Source organism: Mastomys coucha, chromosome X (assembly GCF_008632895.1).
Source record: "Mastomys coucha isolate ucsf_1 chromosome X, UCSF_Mcou_1, whole genome shotgun sequence".
NCBI lineage: Eukaryota > Metazoa > Chordata > Mammalia > Rodentia > Muridae > Mastomys > Mastomys coucha.
This window is the reverse complement of record NC_045030.1, coordinates 94787348-94809760: the sequence shown is the minus strand read 5'-3', so window position 1 is coordinate 94809760 and position 22413 is coordinate 94787348. Positions and strand designations below refer to the sequence as shown.

Sequence of the window (22413 nt, the reverse complement as noted above, 5' to 3'; positions counted from 1 at the left end):
AAAGGATAAACAGGCTAAGAAAGAAATTAGGGAAACAACACCCTTCACAATAGTCACAAAAAATATAAGGTATCTTGGTGTGTCTTTAAAAACAAGTGAAAGAGCTATATGACAAGAACTTCAAGTGTCTGAAGAAAGAAATCGAAGAAGATCTCAGAAGATGGAAAGATCTCCCAACTTGTGGATTGGCAGGATTAATATAGTAAAAATGGCCATCTTGCCAAAAGCAATCTACAGATTCAGTGCAATTCCCATCAAAATTCCAATTCAATTTCCTCATAGAGTTAGAAAGAGCAATTCTCAAATTCATCTGGAATAACAAAATACCCAGAATAGCAAAAACTATTCTCAACAATAAAAGAACTTCTGGGGGAATTACCAACCCTGACCTCAAGCTGTACTACAGAGCAATAATCATTAAAACTACATGGTATTGGTACAATGACAAGGCAGGTAGATCAATGGAATAGAATTGAAGACCCAGAAATGAACCCACACACCTATGGCCACTTGATCTTTGACAAAGGAGCTAAAACCATCCAGTGGAAAAAAAGACAGCATTTTCAACAAATGGTGCTGGCTCAACTGGCAGTCAGCACATGGAAGAATGCAAATCGATCCATTCCTTTCTCCTTGTACAAAGCTTAAGTCCAAGTGGATCAAGGATCTCCACATAAAACCAGATACACTGAAACTAATAGAAAAGAAAATGGAGAAGAGCCTCAAGCACATGGGCACAGGGGAAATTTTCCTGAACAGAACACCAATAGCTTATGCTCTAAGATCAATTGACAAATGGAACCTCACAAAATTACAAAGCTTCTGTAAGGCAAAGGACACCCTCAATAGGACAAAATGGCAACCAACCGATTGGGAAAAGATCTTTACCAATCCTATATCTGACAGAGGGCTAATATCCAATAAGCACCAAATAACCCTATTAAAAGTGGGAAACAGAGCTAAACAGAGAATTCTCAACTGAGGAATGCCAAATGGCTGAGAGGCACCTAAAGAAATGTTCAACATCCTTAGTCATCAGGGAAATGCAAATCAAAGCAACCCTTAGATTCCACCTCACACCAGTCAGAATGGCTAAAATCAAAAACTCAGGTGACAGCAGATGCTGGCAAGAATGTGGAGAAAGAGGAACACTCCTTCATTGCTGGTGGGACTGCAAGCTGTTACAACCACTCTGGAAATCAGTTTGGTGGTTCCTCAGGAAATTGGACATAGTACTACCTAAGGACCCAGCTATTCCACTCCTAGGCATATACCCAAAAAGATGCTCCAACATGTAATAAGGACACATGCTCCACTATGTTCATAGCAGCTATATTTATAATAGCCAGAAGCTGGAAAGAACTCAGATGTCCCTCAACAGAGGAATGGATTCTGAAACTGTGGTACATCTACACAATGGAGTACTACTCAGCTATTAAAAACAAAGAATTCATGAAATTCTTAGGGAAATGAATGGAACTAGAAAATAGAAAATATCATCCTGAATGAGGTAACCCAATCTCAAAAGAACACACATGATATGCACTCACTGATAAGTGGATGTTAGCACAGAAGCTTGGAATACCCAAGTTACAATTCACAGACTAAATGAAGCTCAAGAAGAAGGAAGACCAAAGTATGGATGCTTTGGTCCTTCTTAGAAGGGGGAACAAAATGCCCATGGGAGGAGATACAGAGACAAACTATGGAGCAGAGACTGAAGTAATGACCATCTAGAGACGGTCCCACCTGGGGATCCATCCCAAATACAGTCACCAAACCTAGACACTACTGTGGATGCCAACAAGTGCTTGCTGACAGGAGCCTGATATAGCTGTCTCCTGAGAGGCTCTGCCAGTTCCTGACAAATACAGAAGTGGATGCTCTCAGCCAACCATTGGACTGAGCAGAGTCCTCAGTGGAGAAGCTAGAGAAAGGACCCAAGGAGATGAAGGGGTTTGCAGCCCCTTAGGATGAACAACAATATGAACTAACTAGTACCCTCTGACCTCCCAGGCACTAAACCACCAACCAAAGAGTACACATGGTGGGACTCATAGCTCCAGCAGCATTCGTATAGCAGAGGATGGCCTAGTTGGTCTTCAAGGTGAGGAGAGGCCCTTGGCTCTGTGAAGGTTCTGTGCCCTAGTGTAGGGGAATGCCAGCCAGGGTCAGGAAGCGGGAGAGGGTAGGTTGGTGAGCAGGGGGTGAGGGGATGGGATGGGGGGGGGGGTTGGAGGGGAAAAGAGGATAGGGGATAACATTTGAAATGTAAATAAAGAAAATATCTAATAAAAAAAGAACCACAAATCTCAAATTACATATTAAAGTATCTAATGTGCACAACCAGTGGTCTGCATATCACATAACTTCCAAGCCAAACAGTCTGTCCAGCATAGAGATTAAACATCTTGTGAAGCAGTCCAGTATGGAGATTAATAATTCAACTTAGAAAATTTCTGAATTGAGAACACATTAGCTGTGCAACCTTGGAGTTTTATTCCTGTTTCCTCACCTGATATTATTGGGATAGCAATATGCTTCTTAACTCTGTGGCAGATGACTGAAGGAGCCAATGTGTAAAGGATTTACATTGGTTTATCATGTGCCTATGTATCAAAATCATCAGCTCCTACATTAGCAGTTAGTCTGTAGAGTAAAGCAGAAAGGAGAGGAACCTAATTTGGACCTAACTGTGCAGTAGAAACTAGGTTAGTGATGTGGTAACAGACTCCTACTCTATAGAAAGCAGAGTAGTAGTCTTGTTGTTATGAGATTGAATAAAGAAAAGACTTTACATACTAGACAGGCAGCTTTCAAGTTTTTTCAAAAGAAAATCAGAAACTTTGCAAAGAAACCTGGGAAGGCTTAGAGGCTGAACAATAGTGGTAACTCTCTAATTGCAAAACACATTGATGAGAGGAAAGAAAGTTTAAAAACTGATGTGGTGCCCAGAGAGTTATCCAGAATTCAGATGTTAAACAAGCTCATGGAGCAAGTATTATAAAGAGTACAATGAAACTGTAAGAATGAAGTAAAATATGCTGATACTTTACAAAATACCAGATACTAAACAACAACAGCTTAGAGGTTAAAATAAAAACTAGAAGACAAAGTGAAATCTGTCCTCCATGAACTACTTAATATATTAATAACAACAAAGAGGAAAAGCCTCACACCTTTTATCTCAGCACTTGGGAAAGATAGATGATCTCTGTGAGTTCTAGATATACGTAACAAGTTCCAGGCTAGCCACAGACCCTATCTCAAAGAAAAAAAATAGCAGAATAAATTATAGTATATACCATTATTTTTAATGCTTATATATGGCATGTGAATATAAAATGTACTGACAGATGTTCAAAATGTTAAATGAGGAAAAGCAATGAATGGTACACATATCCTCAAACAATAAAAATCTGCTGTTGAATGCATATATAAGGGGTCTGTATATGTGTTCAATACTCAACCACCAGTGAGCTCCTAGGGTCTAACCCATTTTGATTCTTTCTATATGGGTTAGAACTGGGGTCAGAATATGCATTTTTTACAAGGATCAGAGCCTTCTTTTGTGAGAATCAGTAAGAAGGTATCTATTTCTCCCAAACCAGGACAACTGGACCTCTGGAGTTCGCTAAGCCCTCTGCTACTGGAGGCAGTTTAGTTGTGGTTACCAGCAGGAACAATAGACGGGGATTCCAGTGTCTCAGAAGACTAAGCTAGATGACCTAACACATTCTAACCCTGGCTCATAGAGATCTCATCAAATTGGCCTAGCTTACCTCCTTTGGGAATCATTTTCCAGTCTTGCATTTTATACCCAATTTTCTAGTTTCTTTGTTCTCTTCCCCATTCATTCTATTGTGTTCCTTTGAAACCTGGGTTCCAAAGAACTTAAGAGATTCACTTCAATTCTATGTTTAAGTTCAAAGTGTTCTACCTCTAAGCCTCCAACAACAGAAATCATGCCTTTTGAAACACGTAATTCAAAGATCTTCCAACCAAAGAAATTTAGTTCCTATTTCTTTCAGCCAAAGTAAGTTCTAGATCTGCTTTGCTCTCTTCACAAAACTACTTAAGGCTGTGCTTTTTAAAACTACTCAGTATTGACAAACACAACCAATTCCTTCTTTCATTGTGGAGCTAAAACTAATGCCTTGAAATCTTGGCCTAAGTAATTTTATACGCACACACATGCACTCTACTTTAAAACAAAAAACATAGGGATGAAACCATATGAAAGAAATCCTTGAAAGTGTATTCATGATGAGACATACCCCAAAAGAAATGTGATTCATCTTTTCATAAAAAAGGCATTTCTACCATCATTCATTCCTCATGTAACAGCTTAGCCACCAGTATATCAGGCACTCTCAAAAGACAAATATAGAAAGGATGACACACCTTTCATGTTTTGAAATACTTTCCTTCTCCATTCATAAAAGCTGTCTTGTTTTAAGACTTGGAAAGATTATCACTTTCCTAGTTTCATAAATTAAGAATTTTATTATACAAGTGGCATTTTGTCTTAAAATAAAATCCAGGGACATACTTATAACCTCTTAAAAACAGTGGTCTGAGCCAGGCGGTGGTGGCACATACCTTTATTCCCAGCACCTGGGAGGCAGAGGCGGGCGGATTTCTGAGTTCTAGGCTGGCCTGGTCTGCAGAGTGAGTTCCAGGACAGCCAGGGCTATACAGAGAAACCCTGTCTAAAAAAACAAAAAAACAAACAAAAAAAAACAAAAACAAAAAGAAGAAGAAGAAGAAGAAGAAGAAGAAGAAGAAGAAGAAGAAGAAGAAGAAGAAGAAGAAGAAGAAGAAAACAGTGGCCTGAATCTTTTAGTTGCCCATTTCCTCCTCAAAACTTTTCAATTTAGTATAATTGTGTGCATATATATATGCATTGTTAGGAAAGGAAGAAATATGACAAAGGATTAATTCTGATTATAGTTCCTTTAAGATGTTGAAACAGCTAGTCATTAGAACAGAGTAAAAATTGTTTCTTCTTAAAATATACAGTCCAGGGCTGGAGAGATGGCCCAGTGGTTAAGAGCACTGACTGCTCTTCCAAAGGTCCTGAGTTCAAATCCCAGCAACCACATGGTGGCTCACAACCATTCGTAATGAGATCTGACGCCCTCTTCTGGAGAGTCTGAAGACAGCTACAGTGTACTTACATATAATAAATAAATCTTTAAAAAATATATACAATCCATTTATTAAATAAGCAAATTTAAAAGGTAACTTGTTTTTATTACCTATAATTTTGAGAAGTGGAATGAACTTGTAATGTACTAGGAATTTCCCTATTATTAAAGGGAATATAATTATATTACTAGATTTAGCTCAAAATCTGTGATTTCAAATATCTACCAAACTGGCTACAATCTAAATCTTAGATTTTTAAGCAACAAATTTAAGATACTATCATCTAATTCATGTTTTCAATAGTCCTGGTGATCAAACTCAAGGCTACAGATATGCTAGGCAAGTTCTCTTCCACTAAACTATAACCCTCATTGATGAAATAATTTTTAATGTCTGATATATTTTCACCAAACCAAAAAAAAAAATGTTCTGTATTAATAGTTGTTTCAGTGTGAGACTCTGAACCTTCAGATGTTTTCTTCCTTATAGGAAACATTACCTGCATGAACAGATACTTCTGACCCTTCTACATCCAAAAATGCTAACCTAAATCTCAGATAGATGGGTGCAAAAATTATCATGTGCAAGCTTATATCTTGGTTATAAATTTCATCCTCACTTCTCTACCAGGATCCAATCTTCTAAAATGAAAATCTAAAAATAAAGTACTACCATGGGGCTTATGCTAAAACAGATCTTATCTTTTAGAAACCACAACTGCCATTTCATTTATTTTTGGGGTTTTGGTGGTGGTAGTGATTGGCTAGTTTTATGAGATAGTGTCATACTATATAACCTTGACTGGCCTGGAACTATATAGCTTAGTCTGGTATTGTAAGAAATCCTCCTACCTCAGCTTCCCAGGTGCTAGGAAGTGACACCATACCTGGTTCATTTGGTAAAAGTTTTGATTGTTAGTAAAATTTGGGGTAGTCTTTTATGTGTTGTACTAGAAAACTACCATGTCAAAGGCTTTATGAAATGCTGAGGGGTATAAGGGTGTGGTTCAGTGATAACGTCCTAGCCTAGCATTCATAAGGCCTCAAGCTTTGCTCTCAGAAGCAGAAAATATTCAGGATCAGAACTAAAGCTTATATTTATGTGAAATAAAAAGCTAGATGCACCCAACAGTGGTGGTGCATGCCTTAAAGGGAGGCAGAGGCAGGTGGATATATGTGAGTTCACAGCCAGCCTGGTCTACAGATTGAATTCCAAGACAGCTAAAGTTACATAAAGAAACCCTGTCTCCAAAAACAAAAACAAAACAAAACAAAACAACAAAAAAGCTGAAAGTAAAATGCCTTTTATTAAATAAAACCTTTGTCCTAAAAAAAAAAAATAAAGTGATTAAAAGTAAATTCCAATTAGGTGTGGATCCTTTCATGATGTCATAGTACTGAGACTGCTCAGCTCTTAATATCAGAGAGGGATTGGTTTCAGGACTTTATGTTGATGCTCCCATCTATTAAAATGGTAAGAGTTAACATTTAGTGGGTACTCATGATACAACGTGCTCTAAACCATCTCTTGCCAGGCAGTGGTGGCGCACGCCTTTAGTTCCGGCACTTGGGAGGCAGAGGCAGGTGGATTTCTGAGTTCAAGGCCAGCCTGGTCTAGAGTGAGTTCCAGGACAACTAGGGCTACACAGAGAAACCCTGTCTCACAAAACCAAAATAAAAAAACCCACAAAGAAAAAAAGTAACAATCTCTGGATTGCTTTAATTTCTTTATAACTTCAGTATGAAAGAGCATTGTCAGAAACAGTGCACAAAGGTAGGAAATCATTTAAAAACAGTTCTTACTATTTGAGTAGCTACCAGATTAAAGATTAAATAATCTGAAAGTTAAAGAATAAAAATAAAATTAATAGTACTTTAAGGTTATTTTCTTTCTCCTTTTAAAAAATTTATTTATTTATAATGTATAGAGTATTCTGCCTGCATATATGCCTGCATGCCAGAAGAGGGCACCAGACCTCATTACAGATGGTTGTAAACCTCCATGTGGTTGTTGGGAATTGAACTCAGAACCTCTGGAAGAGTAGTCAGTGCTCTCAACCTCTGAGCCATCTCTCGAGCCCAAGTTAATAGTTTTTACTGTGACTGTACTAATATTTAAGTAGCACAAATAAGTTCTAGAATTTATAACTTGAGGGATATTTTCCTATTTACAGAAACATTCTCTAATATATATATATAAACTAATATATATAATATATATTAGTTAAAGCAAGAAAGCCAAATAAAAAGTTTAATCATAAAACTTAACTTCTCAGTGAGTCACGAAGTAGGCTGCTTAGGGAAATATGCTTCATTTTTTGGTAATAAATTTAAAAATTAATACTTCAAACCAGGTAGCACACACCTTTAATCCCTGAATTCAAAAGGCAGAAGCAGGTGGATCTCTTGAGTTGGAGACTAGTTTGGTCTACAGAGGTAGTTCCAAGACAGCCAGGGTTACACAGAGAACCTGTCTCAAAACAAAAACAAAATAATAAATAAGTCTTCAAGGGCTAAAATATAAACATTCCCCTTGTTCCTATCCTTTTTTTCCAGTCTTTTTGACATTTGACCTTTTTTTAAAATTTTCACTGCAAAGATCCCAGAGATGCCTCCACACTAGGACAAGCTCTCTACACATCCAGTCCCCTTTAATTCTCTCATTTTCTGGTTTTCTATCATCTCTTCCAATTTATTAAAAAGGGTTACTTCTCTTACACATCAGTGAAGAGGTCCTTAATTGTTCTGATTTTGTTTCATCTTTCTTATTGATAAAGGGAACACTAAAATGTTTTTGCTTTGAAAACAGTGTCTCACGTAGCCCTGACTGACCTAGCACTCACTGAGATCTGCCTGCCTCTGCCTTTGGAGTACTAGGATTAAAGGTATGCACCCCATGCCTGGCCCAAGCATCAACTTTCAAACTCCTGTTTTCAATAGATTCCTGTCTACTTACTATACCCCCTAACACACTGCTTTTCCCAAGGCTTCTAACAGCTGTCAACATCTAGGCTTCTGACATTCTTGAAAAAACTGTGAGCCCAACTGAATCAAAGTCAGAGGGAGAGAGAAAAAAGCACTCTGTATACACAGTGGACTTTAAAGCCTTAAAAACACTGTGGATCATTTTTTTCAAACTGTATATGGGTTAATTCCAAGCATCTAAGTCTATGGAGCCTGGGGGTAAGGATTAGCAAAAAGGAGACTGATGTAACTGAAAATACTCACTTAACATTGGCCTAGTTCCCAAAAGAAAATCCACCCATTTTTGTTTTTACTTGGAGGGATAAATGAGCTAGCTATTCATTTAATCAATTTCAAATTCTAGCTCCATGAGTCAATATCGGAAGATGATTTTAAACTTTTTCAAGCACAACCCAAGCTTATTAGAAATTCTGGTCAAATGTCCAATTTTTTTCTTTAAAGATATTTTTTACAGGGCTGGAGAGATGGCTCCATAGGTAAGAGTACTTGCTATGAAAGCAAAAGTCTGAGTTCAAATCCCCCAGCACCCATGTAAAAGCTCAATATGGCCAGCATTGGTGCTCAGAGAGAAGCAGATTCCAGGAGCTCACTGGCCAGGCTGGCAAAATGGCAAGCTTTAAGTTTAGCAAGAGACTCTCAAAATCTAAGGTGGAAAGTGATAAAGACTTCTGCCATCCTCCTCTAGCCTCTATGTGCATGTACAGACATCCTACATAATACACAAACACTGAATGTACATGTGCACATATAATACATATACACATGAATTATTATCAACTACAATGTTGTTTCTTATGTATTTCTAAAATTCTGAGGGTTACAGGAAAATTTCCACATATTCTAGCTCTAATTGAAGTCATAAGACATAAATAAAGACTTTTCAGAGGTTTTGACTAAACGGTGTTAAAATGACAAGTAACAGTTTGGTGGCTGGACATAAGTTTTACTTCAGACATGTACCTGATTAGTCAACATGTTCCAAAACATACATGAAGGGATTCCAGCGAACAAGAATAGCATCTTTGCTTTATTACATGAGCTGTACTTCAATTAATGAGAATATCATACCCCAAGAATGAGATCAAGAACAGTGTTAACAGTACACTGAATACTGTGTAGCTCAACTGCACTGACGGAGAAACTGTGGAAGATTAGTGTTGAGTGGGAAGCACTGACAGCTACTACATTCTAAGGTATACTTCAGATACTCAAACTCTCATCCTTGAATTCTATCAGTTTCTAGGTAACTTCAGGATGCTTTATAGCCTTGTTTTAAAATGTTGCTTTGATTTTTTTTTTTTAGTGTGTCTGCTTATAACCATGTAGAGGCCAGAGATCAACCTTGGATGCCATTCTTCTGGCACTGTCCACCTGATTTTGAAACAGGATTTCTCACTGGCCTAAAATTGGCAAATTAGGCTAGGCTGGCTGCCTGGCCAGCAAGTGCCCAGGATTTTGTCTCCTGTATATTCAGATTATAAATGTGCAAAATCAAAGTGGGCTTTTTATTCCACCTCCACCTTCACATGGGTTCTGGGAATCAAACTTGGGTCCTTATGCTTGCATGGCACTATACCAATTGAGCTATTTCCCCAGACACCAAAATTAAGCTTGTTGTTGTTTGGTTTGGGTTTTTTGTTTTGTTGGGTTTGGGGGGGTTGGTTTTTTTGTTTGTTTGTTTGTTTTGTTTTGTTTTCTTGAGATAGGGTCTCACTTTGTAGCTCTGGCTGTCCTGAAACTATGTAGACCAAGCTGGCCTTAAAATCACATAGATCTGCCTGGCTCTACCTCCTAAGCACTAGGCTTAAAGGTGTGTCCACCATGTCTGGCTCAAATTGTGGCTTTTAGGTGAACTCTAGGTGAACATTATGACACACATTATGACCTGTAATTTCATCTTTCAGAAAGCCAAGACAGGAGGATTGCCACAAATTAAGTTATCCTAGAATGAGATCCTGTCTTAAAACATCAAGGTGTTAGAAAGCTTTTCTGAAGCATTATTTTCACTAACTTTAGTAAATTCATTTTCACTAATAAAGGCATATTTTAAGCTATCAAAATTGCCAGAGTGCTAAATATTCTATTACATGTATATAGGGATATACTGTATGTGGGTGAAGGACAGAAGACAACACTCTCCTTCCACCATGTAGGTTCCAGGGATTGAACTCAAGTCATCAGGCTTGGCAGCAAGCACCTTTACCCACTGAACCATCTTGTCAGCCTAAAGTAGTAACTAGTCTTAAACTTTTATAAAAATAAAGATTTATTAATTCTATTACCAGTGATAAAAAAGTACTTTTCTAAGTTGTACACATACAACAAATATACATTATGGCCTTGTCTCCTTAAAAACATTAGCTATACATTTTAAAAACTCTTAGGGACTATACATGCCCTTGGGTATGTTAGCACCCAAAAATTTTTTAAATTTTATATAAATCCCATTTGGGGGTAAAACAGTAAATTATGCTTAATCAACAAGGAAAAAAGCACACTATGGAGTCTGAATATCATGAAGTAGTTCATAAAACAAAGTACTTAAAATAAGTATGATGGGTTTACTTAAAGCAGAATACATCTATACAGTCTGCTTCCTTAATAAACAGCCATTCAGATCAACTCTAAAACTAAATAGAAAGCTGAACTAATCTGATTATCTACCTTCATAGGACTTAGTAATTTTGAAGTTAATTTATATTAATATAGTATCAAGAGGGCCAATGGCATGCTGACTCTTACCTATGAACATTTATAACTTATGAAGAATGTTCCAGGTTCAAAAATGTTAAAACATGGATTTGCATTTGCCTAGCACGTGGAAGACCCTGGTTCACTCCCCAGCACTACCAAAAAAAAAAAAAAAAAATGTTAACATGACTATTTTGTCATTATTTTCTGGTTTTTTGAAACAAGATCCTACACTGTAGCTCAGGCTGCCCTCAAACTCAATGCAATCCTCCTGCCTCAACCTTACAAGTACTAGAACTACAGGAGTGAGCCTCTCCTGTGGCTCCTGAGTCACTATGTTTAAAAAAAGAAAGCAACAGATGTGTTTCTACCAAATAATTTAACAATTTTGTTACCAATATGATCTTTTATAAAAAGTGTAATTTTGCCAAAATGGATTTACTTAATTTATTCTATTTATATATGTGTGGGCATGTGCATGTATATGCCATGGCATGTGTGAAGGTCAGAAGACAACTTTTGAATGTCAGTTCTCTCCTTCCACCATTTAGGTCCCAGGGATGGAACTCAGACTGTCAAGCCATCTGACAAACCCAGTATTGTTTCTTTTCTTTGAGCAGGGCATGATGGCCCATGCCTTTAGTCCTATTCCCCCAGAAGCAGAGGCAGGCAGATAACTAAGTTCTATGCTAGCCTGTTCCACAGAGCAAGTTCTAAGACAGCCAGGGATACACGGAGAAACCCTGTCTTGAAGAAAAAAAAAGAGGAAAGGAAGGAAGGGAGGGAAGAAGACAAGAAGGAAGGAAGGGAAGGAGGGAGGGATGAAGGGAGGGAGGGAGGAAGGGAGGGAAGGAGGGAGGGAAGGAGGGAAGAGAAAAAGAAAAAACAAAAACAAAAAAAAAGCCAGCCAAGTACAGTGGATCACAATTGTAATGGTAACACTTAGGACGCTAAGGTAGGAGGACTGACTCAAGTTCAAGTCTAGTCTAAGCTATATAGTGAGTTCCAGCCAAACCTGGGCTACCAAATGAGACCCTGCCACAAAACAAAATTAAAACAAATCTTTACTGGAATTCATTGTGATAACAGGCCTTATCTTCTTGTTAATGGATGCAAAGGCCCTCAAAGCTAGTAAAAAACACATGCCAAAGATATATGCTTAAGTAAAAATTGAAATTACAGTTTAGTTTCAAAACTAAGGATCTGATACAGACAAAAACAAATCATAATTTAAACAACTATGTTTTAAAAAGACAAGATCTAACTTGGAATGTACCTCAGTAGTAGAGTGCTTCTTATAATATGTGAAGACCTGGGTCCAACCCCTACCCAGCATCACAAAAATTTAAATTAAAAAGATTCTGAAATTGTTAGATTTAATTATATAGTAAAAAATGTGCTTTCATATCTTATATTCTTTTAGGATTATGAATTTCTTAGTTTCTATTGTTGTTGTTATTCGTGCTAGCACTATTCCTATTAATAACTTCTAAATGACCCAAGGTGAACCAGCATGCATTATGCACCTCCAGGGACTCTCATTAGTCTAGCAGCTTTAAGAAAGATCCTGAAATGAGAAGTAAGCAGACCTGGATTCCAGGCTGGACAGTGCCACTTGATCTGGAATAATATTCCTAACCTTTGTGAACCTATTTTCTTCCCTATAAAATGGGGATAATATTTGGACTCTATCTATGTGGAAAACATTTATTTAGTGCACAACCTGGCACAAACACATGTGTATGTACACACAAAACATCATGTCTGTCTGCCTGTGTGTCTATATGTTATACAGTGTTAAAACCAAACAGTACAGATGTCTTTGAGGAACTCAGGGAATCTGGAAGCTTTGGCCTGTGGTGACTGGCCATAGCACAAATTGAAGCAGTGTGCTGAGCTGAGAAATATTCAGATGGGATTATGGGGAATAATGAAGTAGAATAAGCCTAGTGATTTCAACACAGCTAGTAGGCATCATTCAGATTCCTGACACTGAGATTGGATGGGGTGGAGCGCTTCTTCCCTGAGAAACAGAATGCTTCTTTCCCTTCTAAAATGCCACCGCTCAGATCTCAAAGCTACTGTTTCAGGAAGAAGCTCCTCCCCAAAGCTTTGGATAGGTGCTTATTTTCCAGAAGACAGAAAAAGGATCCTGAAAAAAATGCTATATTCATTAACCACTCAATAAATCTTTAGGTCTGGGACTTCTTTAACACTTACTGTTTATGACCATACCCAAAGGGTGAGAGCTATGAAGAGGGTTAAATATGGGGGAAAGGCTGCTTACTATATGCCTATTCAGAACTGCCAATGAAAACCCACTTCCTGATCATTAGAGCAGTATTCTGCTATAAAAATATAATCCAAACAGCAAATGCAAGCCAAAAGATGCAATTTTACATGCCCCAGTATCCACATTTTTAAAAGCACAAAAGGTGAAATGTTCATTTATTTAATTCAATATATCCAAAGGACAATTTCAACATGTAATCAATCTCAAAATTACTTAAGTCTGGGGATATAGTTTAGTAGTAGAGCACCTAGCTAGCATCCATAAGGTCCTGAGTTTAATCTTTAGTTCCAAAATATATTTGAGATAATTACCATACTTTTTGTTGCCTTTTAAAAATGATTCATTTATTTCATGTGTATGGATATTTTGCCTGCATGCACATATATGCGTGTACCACATGCATGTCTGGTTCCACAAATCCCTTGGAACTGGCATTACAGTCAGTTGTGAGCTGCCATGTGAGTGCTGGGAATTGAACCCCAGGTCCTCTAGAGGAACACCCATTACTCCTAATCACTGAGCCATTTCTCCAGCCCCCTTTTTGTTGTCTTAATCTTTGAACACTGAAGCTCAAGTCACAGTTACACACTGATCTGGATGGTGCTGGAGACTGAACATAGTATATACTAAGCTTATACTCTACCATTCAGCTACAGACTGAAATCTCAGGCTGGTTTTTGTTTTGTTTTGTTTTTTTGTTTTTGTTTTTGTTTTTTTTAATTAAGAATGAATCTTTCTCCAGGCAGTGGTAGCACAGGCCTTTAATCCCAGCACTTGGGAGACAGAGGCAGGCGGATTTCTGAGTTCAAGGCCAGCCTGGTCTACAGAGTGAGTTCCAGGACAGCCAGGGATACACAGAGAAACCCTGTCTCTAAAAACCAAAAGGAAAAAAATGAATCTTTCAATTTTAAAACTTCACATAGTTTTAACTCCAAAAAACTGAAGTATTCTTTTTTGGCTTTTCAAGACAGGGTTTCTCTATATAGCCCTGGCTATTCTGGACCCTGACTATTCAGCCCTCTGTAGACCTGTAGACCAGACTAGTCTCCAACTCAAAGATCCTGCTGCCTCTGCCTCCCAAGTGTTGGGATCAAAGATGTGTGCCACCACTGCCTATTATTCTACTTCTTTTTAAGGGAGGGGAATTTTATTACTGTAAGAAACAACACAGATTAGATTAAATAATTTCTTTGATTTTAGTCAGAGAAATGAGCTGCTTGGAGTCACAATACAGAGTGGTGACTGGCAATTTCTAAACCTGATCTGAGCAACTAAATAAATGGTTTTCCACAGAGATTACCGTATTTTCCATTAATTGTTCCTGAAAAATCATGATTTTAAAATGTAGATGTGTTAATAGGAAACAAGGGGTAGAAAGACACTAAGTAAACAACAACACAAAGAAATAATCAGATACATCTAGAATACACCCAGCATGTGAAACACTGACACAACGAATTAATGAGCAGTCTGGTCTTTCAAAAAAAAATGGTGGGGGCTGCTGTGGACTAAATACACAAGATGGCCAATCAAAAGTAATGCATAAACACTGGGTTGTAGTGCATTTTGGAGGCCAATTCCAAAAGATTGAATATGCATTAGCAATTTGATGATGGGTCTTAGTGTTATTGCCCCTAAGGTAAAAATAGGATTGTATTTAGATAAGAAAAGTCCTTACTCATATGAGAAATACAGTATTTAAGAGGTATTTGTGTTTACAAGTTATTTTCAAAGGCTAGAAAAATATGGCAAATGTAACAGTAACAGTTTTTTTTAATCTAAGGCAACAGCTGTACTCCATACAGGTATTCATTACACTATTTCATTCACTTTTCCTTTTTGAACATCCTTATAACAAACAAGAAAAAGGAGAAACAATTCAAAATTAAAACAAAGACAACCAAATGTACTGTGCAAACTGTGGTTAAATTTTAGTTCATGAAAAGCAACTAAAAAAAGACAACTTTGAATGACAGAAAATGGCCCAGGTGTTACATGATATTAAAGAAACATTGTTAATTCTCTTGGATATGACAATACTATTTTGGTTATGTAGGATGATATCCTTAATGTTGGGAAATGATAGCTGAAGCTTCTAGGGGTGATAGTCACAATGACTACAACATTCTTTGCACCAGTTCTGGGAGGAAGAAAGGACACATAATAAAAACTATACAATATCTACCTATCTAGCAAACATGTTAACAACTATTAACTTACATGGTGTGTTTGTTTTGGAATGGTCATTCTATTCTTTCAGCTTTTCTGTATGTTTACCTAAGTCTGTAACAGAAAGTTTAAAAGCTGCCAGGCAGCGGTGGCGCACGCCTTTAATTCCAGCACTTGGGAGGCAGAGGCAGGCGGATTTCTGAGTTCGAGGCCAACCTGGTCTATAGAGTGAGTTCTAGGACAGCCAGAGCTACACAGAGAAACCCTGTCTGAAAAAAAAACACACATGAAAGCTAAAGTAAGACCATATTAACATTTCCTGACAGATGTGGCATGTATATATAATCTCTGCACTTGATAAGACTAAGGCAGGAAGATGCCCTGAGTATGAGGCCAGACTGGGCTCTATAACATGTTTAAGACCAGCCTGGGATAGAGTAAAAGCCTTATTTGAAGAAAACAAAATGACCTTGTTTGAGACCTGCAATTTTTTGAATACAAGAAAAACATATGGATACTATTTTAAGAAGCTTTAAATATAAGATATATGATGTCTAAAATTTTTGAGACAGTCTCTCTGTATAGCCTTAGATACGAAGTTAAATGAACTTGCTGTGTAAATCAAGCTGGCCTCTGCATAAGTGCTGGGATCAAAGGCATATACCATTTTATCTAAAATATTTATTTGCCCACAAAATTCTCCCTATCGATTTAGTTTCTAAAGTTGTATTTCTAAAGATAAGACCTCTAATCTGCACAACTGAAGTACATCTCAACATTTAAAAAGCCACAAAATGGTTTGTTAAACTTAAATCTCACACACTATTAAGGCAAGCTTACTCAAGTAGAAGTGAAAGATTTTATAATTACAAAAAAAATGGAATTTTTTCTCCTCAATTGGGTCTTAAGTTTTCCTAAGAACGTAATTCCAGAAGGAAGTCTCAATAACATTTTTATAATGATAAAACCAAATGCCTAGTGAATGGTGATAACCACTGTTAGGCTGTAGGTGCAAAAAGGAAATCAGCAAGTTCAACTGTTAAACAACTACCCAATAGCCTTTTAGCCACTATACCAACTGCCTATCTTGAACACCGATTATTAAAATGTAGACTACCCTAGCTCAACATTTACAAATTAACTGTTATCGGTTAACCATTATATTGTCCCACAAGAGAAGAAGCTTTATTTTTTATTTCACAAATACTTTCTACTTCTATCTAAAATGAAACTGGGGGATAAAGTGCTCTGTTTTAGTGGTGAGAAAGCATCTAGATTTAATATATAAAGATAAAACATGAATCCTCAGAGAAAGAGAGCAATAAAAACAATAGTAAAGATAGAAAATAATCAAAACCTAAGCAGCAAATGGTTTACATAGATGATGTGGGGATGGTTCCTACTGAAAAAAATTAGTAAATTTTTTAGTTTTAATTATTTGTCATATTAATAAATTCTGAGAATAAAGATAAAATTCTATAAAATTGAGCTTTCTATTAAAGATGATAATGACATTTCACAGCATTTCAGAAATAAAAAAAAAAAAAACATGCCAGGCTGCTGGGTGTTATTTAAAGGCACAAATTTGTTTATTTTTAAAATGGCATAATCAAACTTTTTTTCCACAATATCTGGTAACTAAAGCTGAGTGCTTTAGTATGAAGGGTATCTGTCAACCAAGTTTTGTGTGCTTTCTAGAAAGAAGGAAAGATGCAAGAGGTAAACAGAGTCCCAGAGGAAACACTGTGATTAGAAACCAATTAAGCTAAGCAATTACTGAAGCTGCTCTCTCTCCTTTGGGCAAGAATGGATCACAAGTGAGACTCTGATAGAGAAATGAAGATGCTTTTATGCAAAAAGGCAAGGTTATTTTAAAGAAAGTATCTTTTAAAGGAGATTTATATGGTAGAATGTATACAAAAATGCTTTATGAGTGTATATAGAAGATTTATGGTCTACTAGTTTGGAAATATCAAAATGTTTTTAGACATATAACTTGTTTTCATGGTTAACCTTAGTATTCACAGTAAAATGGGGAACAGATATAGATAGGCAAGAGTATGGAAGACTATCATCAAGAACTATTGTATGTGCCCTTATTGCATTTTAAATAAGAAAATCATTTAATGTATATGCACCATATAGAACTATAAAAATCCTTAATGACTATAAAAATCCAATCCTCAATTCTAGCATGGATTACTTAAATTAACTTTTAAAAATAATCTAGCCCATTTCTCATTAAGAAAAGCTAAAGTAAATTTGTAATATTTGTATCATATCATGATCTAACTTTAAAGGTACTTGAAAAGTTGAACTATTCTACTACCTACCTGGTTTACTCTTCTCCCACAAAAATCCATTTTTAAAATTCTTAAATGCATAAGATATAACAAAATCAGCATCTTATATAGAAAATATTCTTATAAACTACTCCTTTTTTGACTCCTGACCAACTCTGGGAATCTTATCTATAAAAACATCTGCTTTAATTAAATTGAGGAGTCCTGTCTATTGCTTTCAAATGCACCAACCTTCTCAAAAACGCTGGATGGAGTCATCAGACAAAACCTGATGTTCTGAATGATGGTATCTGTGTGTCTCCACCGTCGTCTATCATGTCGCAGCCAAGACTGCACAGCCTCGTACAGCTCTATTTCTGGAAACCTGCTCAGATGATCATTATCCAAATAAGACATGAGCTTCTCGAAGCTCAGATAAGACAAGAAATCAGGCCTGGACATTAGTGGCACGAAGTTGTCTAGCAGAAAGGCATCCAGCTTCTCCCTGACTCCCTCGATGTTAACACCAAAATCATCTAACAGTCTCATAATTTCCGCACAATTTTCTAAGCAGATTTTGGCTAAGAGAAAAGAGCAGCAGAATTTCACCACTTCTATAAGCTGAACATACATTGCTGCCTGAAGGATTTCATGAACAGTATTCATACTTAGTTCTATAGTTCCATAATACATAAACTGAAGAACGTGGCTGAAACCAGTAGCTGTTAGACCTTTCAAATGAATTTTGTCCTGATCTCGTTCCCTCATGTCTGCTGTGAACATAATTCTGAAGTAATCACTCTGGGTGGCCAAGAGGGCTTTATGGGCCTGGAACTGATGGTCTTCAATAACCAGAGTGACATCGAGAAGCAATCCCTCCTCATACAGTGCTCTGAACCCAGCAGAGACACTGGTGTCATGGATGGAGGAACAGAATCCTTCCACGTCCCCTGCCATGAATCACCTGGAAAAAAGTAATTAAAGAAAATGGTATTAATCATGACCATACATTGAGAAGGTATTATTAAGAGTTCTAACAGTTTTTATAATATATTAGATCTACTAGCAAAGTCCTAAGTATATAAACCCTTAAAGAGAAGGCAACTTTCTATGAAAGTTTCCAAGCTCATGTTTTTGGCTTCCTACCTGGGAAAGAGACTCTACTAAAGACAGATCTAGTAAACAGTGGTGGTAACCTGTTGACTTATAAACAATACCCGCCTATCTGACTTTATATAATTTATCAAATATATTCATGTTTCTAAATTAGGAATACAAAAAATTTCACAAGCAAACAGTTAAGGAAAGTCCAAAAAATAGAAAAAAAAAAAAAAAAAAAAAAAAAAACAACCCGAAAGTCTCAAAAATGCCTAGAAATTCATCCCAACGAAAATAATTAGATAAATGTGCCAAGTTGTACAGATAAAATTCTTCTTCCTAGCATTATGTATAATAAACCATTATAAAGTATCTGACACAGCAACATGTATCTGCAGTTCCAACTATAGGAGAGGCTGAAAGAAAAAAAAATCACTTGAATTCAGAGTTCTAACCTAGCCTAGGAATGATAAAGGAGGGAGAAAAGGAGGAATGGAGATGGTTGGAGGAACAGAGGGAAGGTGATAATGAAAGCTTGCTGGGAATTCAAAAATCAGCAAGCCCCTGTCTTGGGCTACATAGACAGAGCTTCCCTGTCCACAAAAAAAAAAAAAAAATCAAAAGTTTAACACGTATGGGGCATGTGGAATATACCTATAATCCAAGCACTCAAGAAACAGGCCAGGCAGTGGTGGCACACGCCTTTAATCCCAGTACTTGGGAGGCAGAGACAGGTGGATTTCTGAGTTCGAGGCTAGCCTGGTCTACAGAGTGAGTTCCAGGACAGCCAGGGCTACACAAAGAAACCCTGTCTCAAAAAACCAAAAGAAAAAAGAAAAAAATAATAACAGAAACAGGAAGATTGCAGTACATTCCAGGCAAGCCAGGGCTACATAACAAGACACTCTAAAACAAAAAGATTTGACAACAGATCATTAAATAAATATGATACAACCTACCTAATGGTAGATTAGTATAACAGATAAGAGTGGTGATAGCAATCTGCCTAGTCTAACAAATGATGTTTATTAGATGTTACCATAGCATAATGAGTATACCTTCAAAAATAAAATACATATGTATTTGTTCAGATGAGAAAAAGTCTGAAAGGATACCAAAATGATGAACCTAGGTAGTAGTGAGTTTTAAGAACACTTCTTTTCTTTTATACTTACCTGATTAACCTTATTTTTTAAGAAACAGACGAATGTCCTTTTATATTTACAGTATATAATTTTAAAGAAAAGTAAAATAATTTCTACAGAGTTAAGAAATAAAACTAAGTACAATTAAAATGAGATCTAGGGGGCTGAGCGTGGAGGCATATCTTTAATTCCAACACTAAGAGAGGTAAAGGCAAGTGTATCTCTCTGACTTCAAAGCCAGCCTTACCTACATAGCAAGTTCCAGACTAGCCAGAGCTACACAGTGAGACCTTATCTCAAACAGCAACAAAACAGATCTATGACTCAGAAGTAGAGTGTGTATTTAGTATGTAAGCCCTGGGTTCAATTCCAAGCATCACAAAAATATAAATAAGAAAAATAAATTAGAGAGTTCCAGGACAGCAAGGGCTACACAGAGAAACCCTGTCTCGAAAAAATAAATAAATAAATAAGAGCCAAATAAGGCAAAAATAAACTAACTTAGTCTAGCCTATTTATGAATTAAAGTAATTTTTCCCACTAATATCCACCTCAGGCTATCTTCTATCTTGCTTCCTCTGCATGCTCACACAGCTCCTAGCTTCCTCTCTAAGGGTTTCTCCAATCTTGAATGCCCTCACAACTCCTTCTAATGTATACTGTAGAACCTTCCTTTATTATATGCAAATTTACTACATGTATATGTTGGTCCAAAGTCCCTTCTCCATCCTCATTTAAATTAAACATTTTTCCTCAAATTTCCACCTTCCTGACATTCTGCTTCTATTCTCACCTTCAGTATTCTTTTTCTGTTTCTTTTTCTGTTTGTTTGTTTTGTTTTTGAGACAAGGTTTCTCTGTATAGCCCTGGCTGTCCTGGAACTCACTCTGTAGACCAGGCTGGCCTCAAACTCAGAAATCCACCAGCCTCTGCCTCCCAAGTGCTGTGATTAAAAGCCTGTGCCGCCACACCTAGCACCTTCAGTATTCTTAAAAGGAAAAAAAAAAAAAACTCTTTCAAGGCATACTATAGATATTTCTAATCCTTTCCTTAACTTTTGACCATTCTTTTCATAAATAAAACCTAGACCTTTTAATAAGATAAAATTCCGTCTTCTGTTGTCTCTTGTTACACATTGATCAATGGCTCTCCCATCTGACTGGTACCTGGCTAAGTTATATGTACCTATTCAGCATTCACAAAACACAATCACACAAAAACTGAATCACAGCCCCCAGTTTCTCTCAGCCCCTATATATTGTCCTTATTCCACTGCAAACCTTTAAAGACCTGACCTGCCTTCATCCAGAACTACTCTACATCTGAAATCCAAACTATCAACTTCCTAATAAACACTGCTCTTTTTAAAGAAAGAAACTCATCATATAGTGCAAGCTGGTAGAAGACTCTTTAGGCCTCCTGTCTCCCAAGTGCTAGGATCATAAGCCTTTACTACCACAGCTAGTAACCTTCCTCCTCTTTTTTCACTTGCCTTATCATATCTTAACTTTTATCACTTTTTTACATGTTACACTTTTTCCTATCAGATCAACAACTCCTGCCAGGGCCTCCATTTTCTTTGCCTGTCTGCATGTCCTACATACCTTTTAACTAAACAAAAAACATGGTGATCTGTCTTTTATTCTTAAGGTAGACGTTCAGCGTCTGTGGACAGTTTTTTTCTTTGAACAACTGTAAAACCATTCCCTACTGGTGAGCACTAATGCACAATCAAAAAGATGTTACCAAACTAAGCTTAACTGATATGGACAAATCTCTGGAATATTATAGCCACTGATGGAGAGGTGGTTTTCAGACAGGGTTTCAGAGTCTCACTCTGCTACAGTCCAGGGCCTGAACTTACAACATCTTCCTGTTTCAGACTCCCAAATCCTTAAATACTGAAGTACACCACATGCCCCACAATATAGCCACTTTGAAAACAGTCTAGAGTTCCTCATGTTCTTGGAATTATATGTTTGAGCCCTCTGCTGAAACATTACCTACAGATCAAGCCAGGTTTTGAAGAACACAATCAAAAGATGTAGAAGTCAACATCTGTGGCTCTGAAACCCTACCAAGTGACAATGCTGGGACCTAATCTCAATTCCTTTTCTCTCTGCTTGGGTGTTTGGACCAAGAGCCTTTCCAACTAAGCAACTGATAACACATCCGTCTGCTGTCACTACTCTATCTCCTCCTTCTATACCAGCCAATCCTGCAATACCAGCCAATCTCACTATTCTATTACCATAGCCCCTCTGATATTTACTGAAGGAAAAGCACCTGTGTGCTAGGTACTACATTACATATGGAAATATGTGCCAATCAGGAATCTTCTCTGTAGAATAGATGTGGTTAAGGAGGAAAAGGCAGCATTCAAGTCACTAAGCCACCACTCCTCCATTCTCATGGGAAGTGATCACTAGATTTCCTACTGCTTCAATATGTTATCTATGACACTATCTTTTAACTTCTTGACTTTTTAACTTATTTAATCAGTGTTGAATCTGGCTTGAGCTCACACAACAAAAGAAAGTTAGTAAGAAAAAAGTCAGCTGGGCAGTGGTGGTGCATGCCTTTAATCCCAGCACTTGGGA

The 22413-nt window shown here is 37.1% G+C and overlaps 1 protein-coding gene across 5 annotated transcripts in view; it reads right to left on the bottom strand.

Annotated features, from left to right (window-relative positions):
- Positions 1 to 22413, bottom strand: part of Klhl15 (kelch like family member 15) — a 48588-nt gene that overhangs the window by 12028 nt on the left and 14147 nt on the right. For all 5 annotated transcript variants that reach the window (XM_031365003.1, XM_031364993.1, XM_031364983.1 and 2 more), the window contains one exon: positions 17823 to 18534. In XM_031365003.1, coding sequence (XP_031220863.1) covers positions 17823 to 18527 — 705 coding nt within the window. In that variant the 5' untranslated portion in view covers positions 18528 to 18534. The remainder of the gene's footprint in view (positions 1 to 17822; positions 18535 to 22413) is intronic.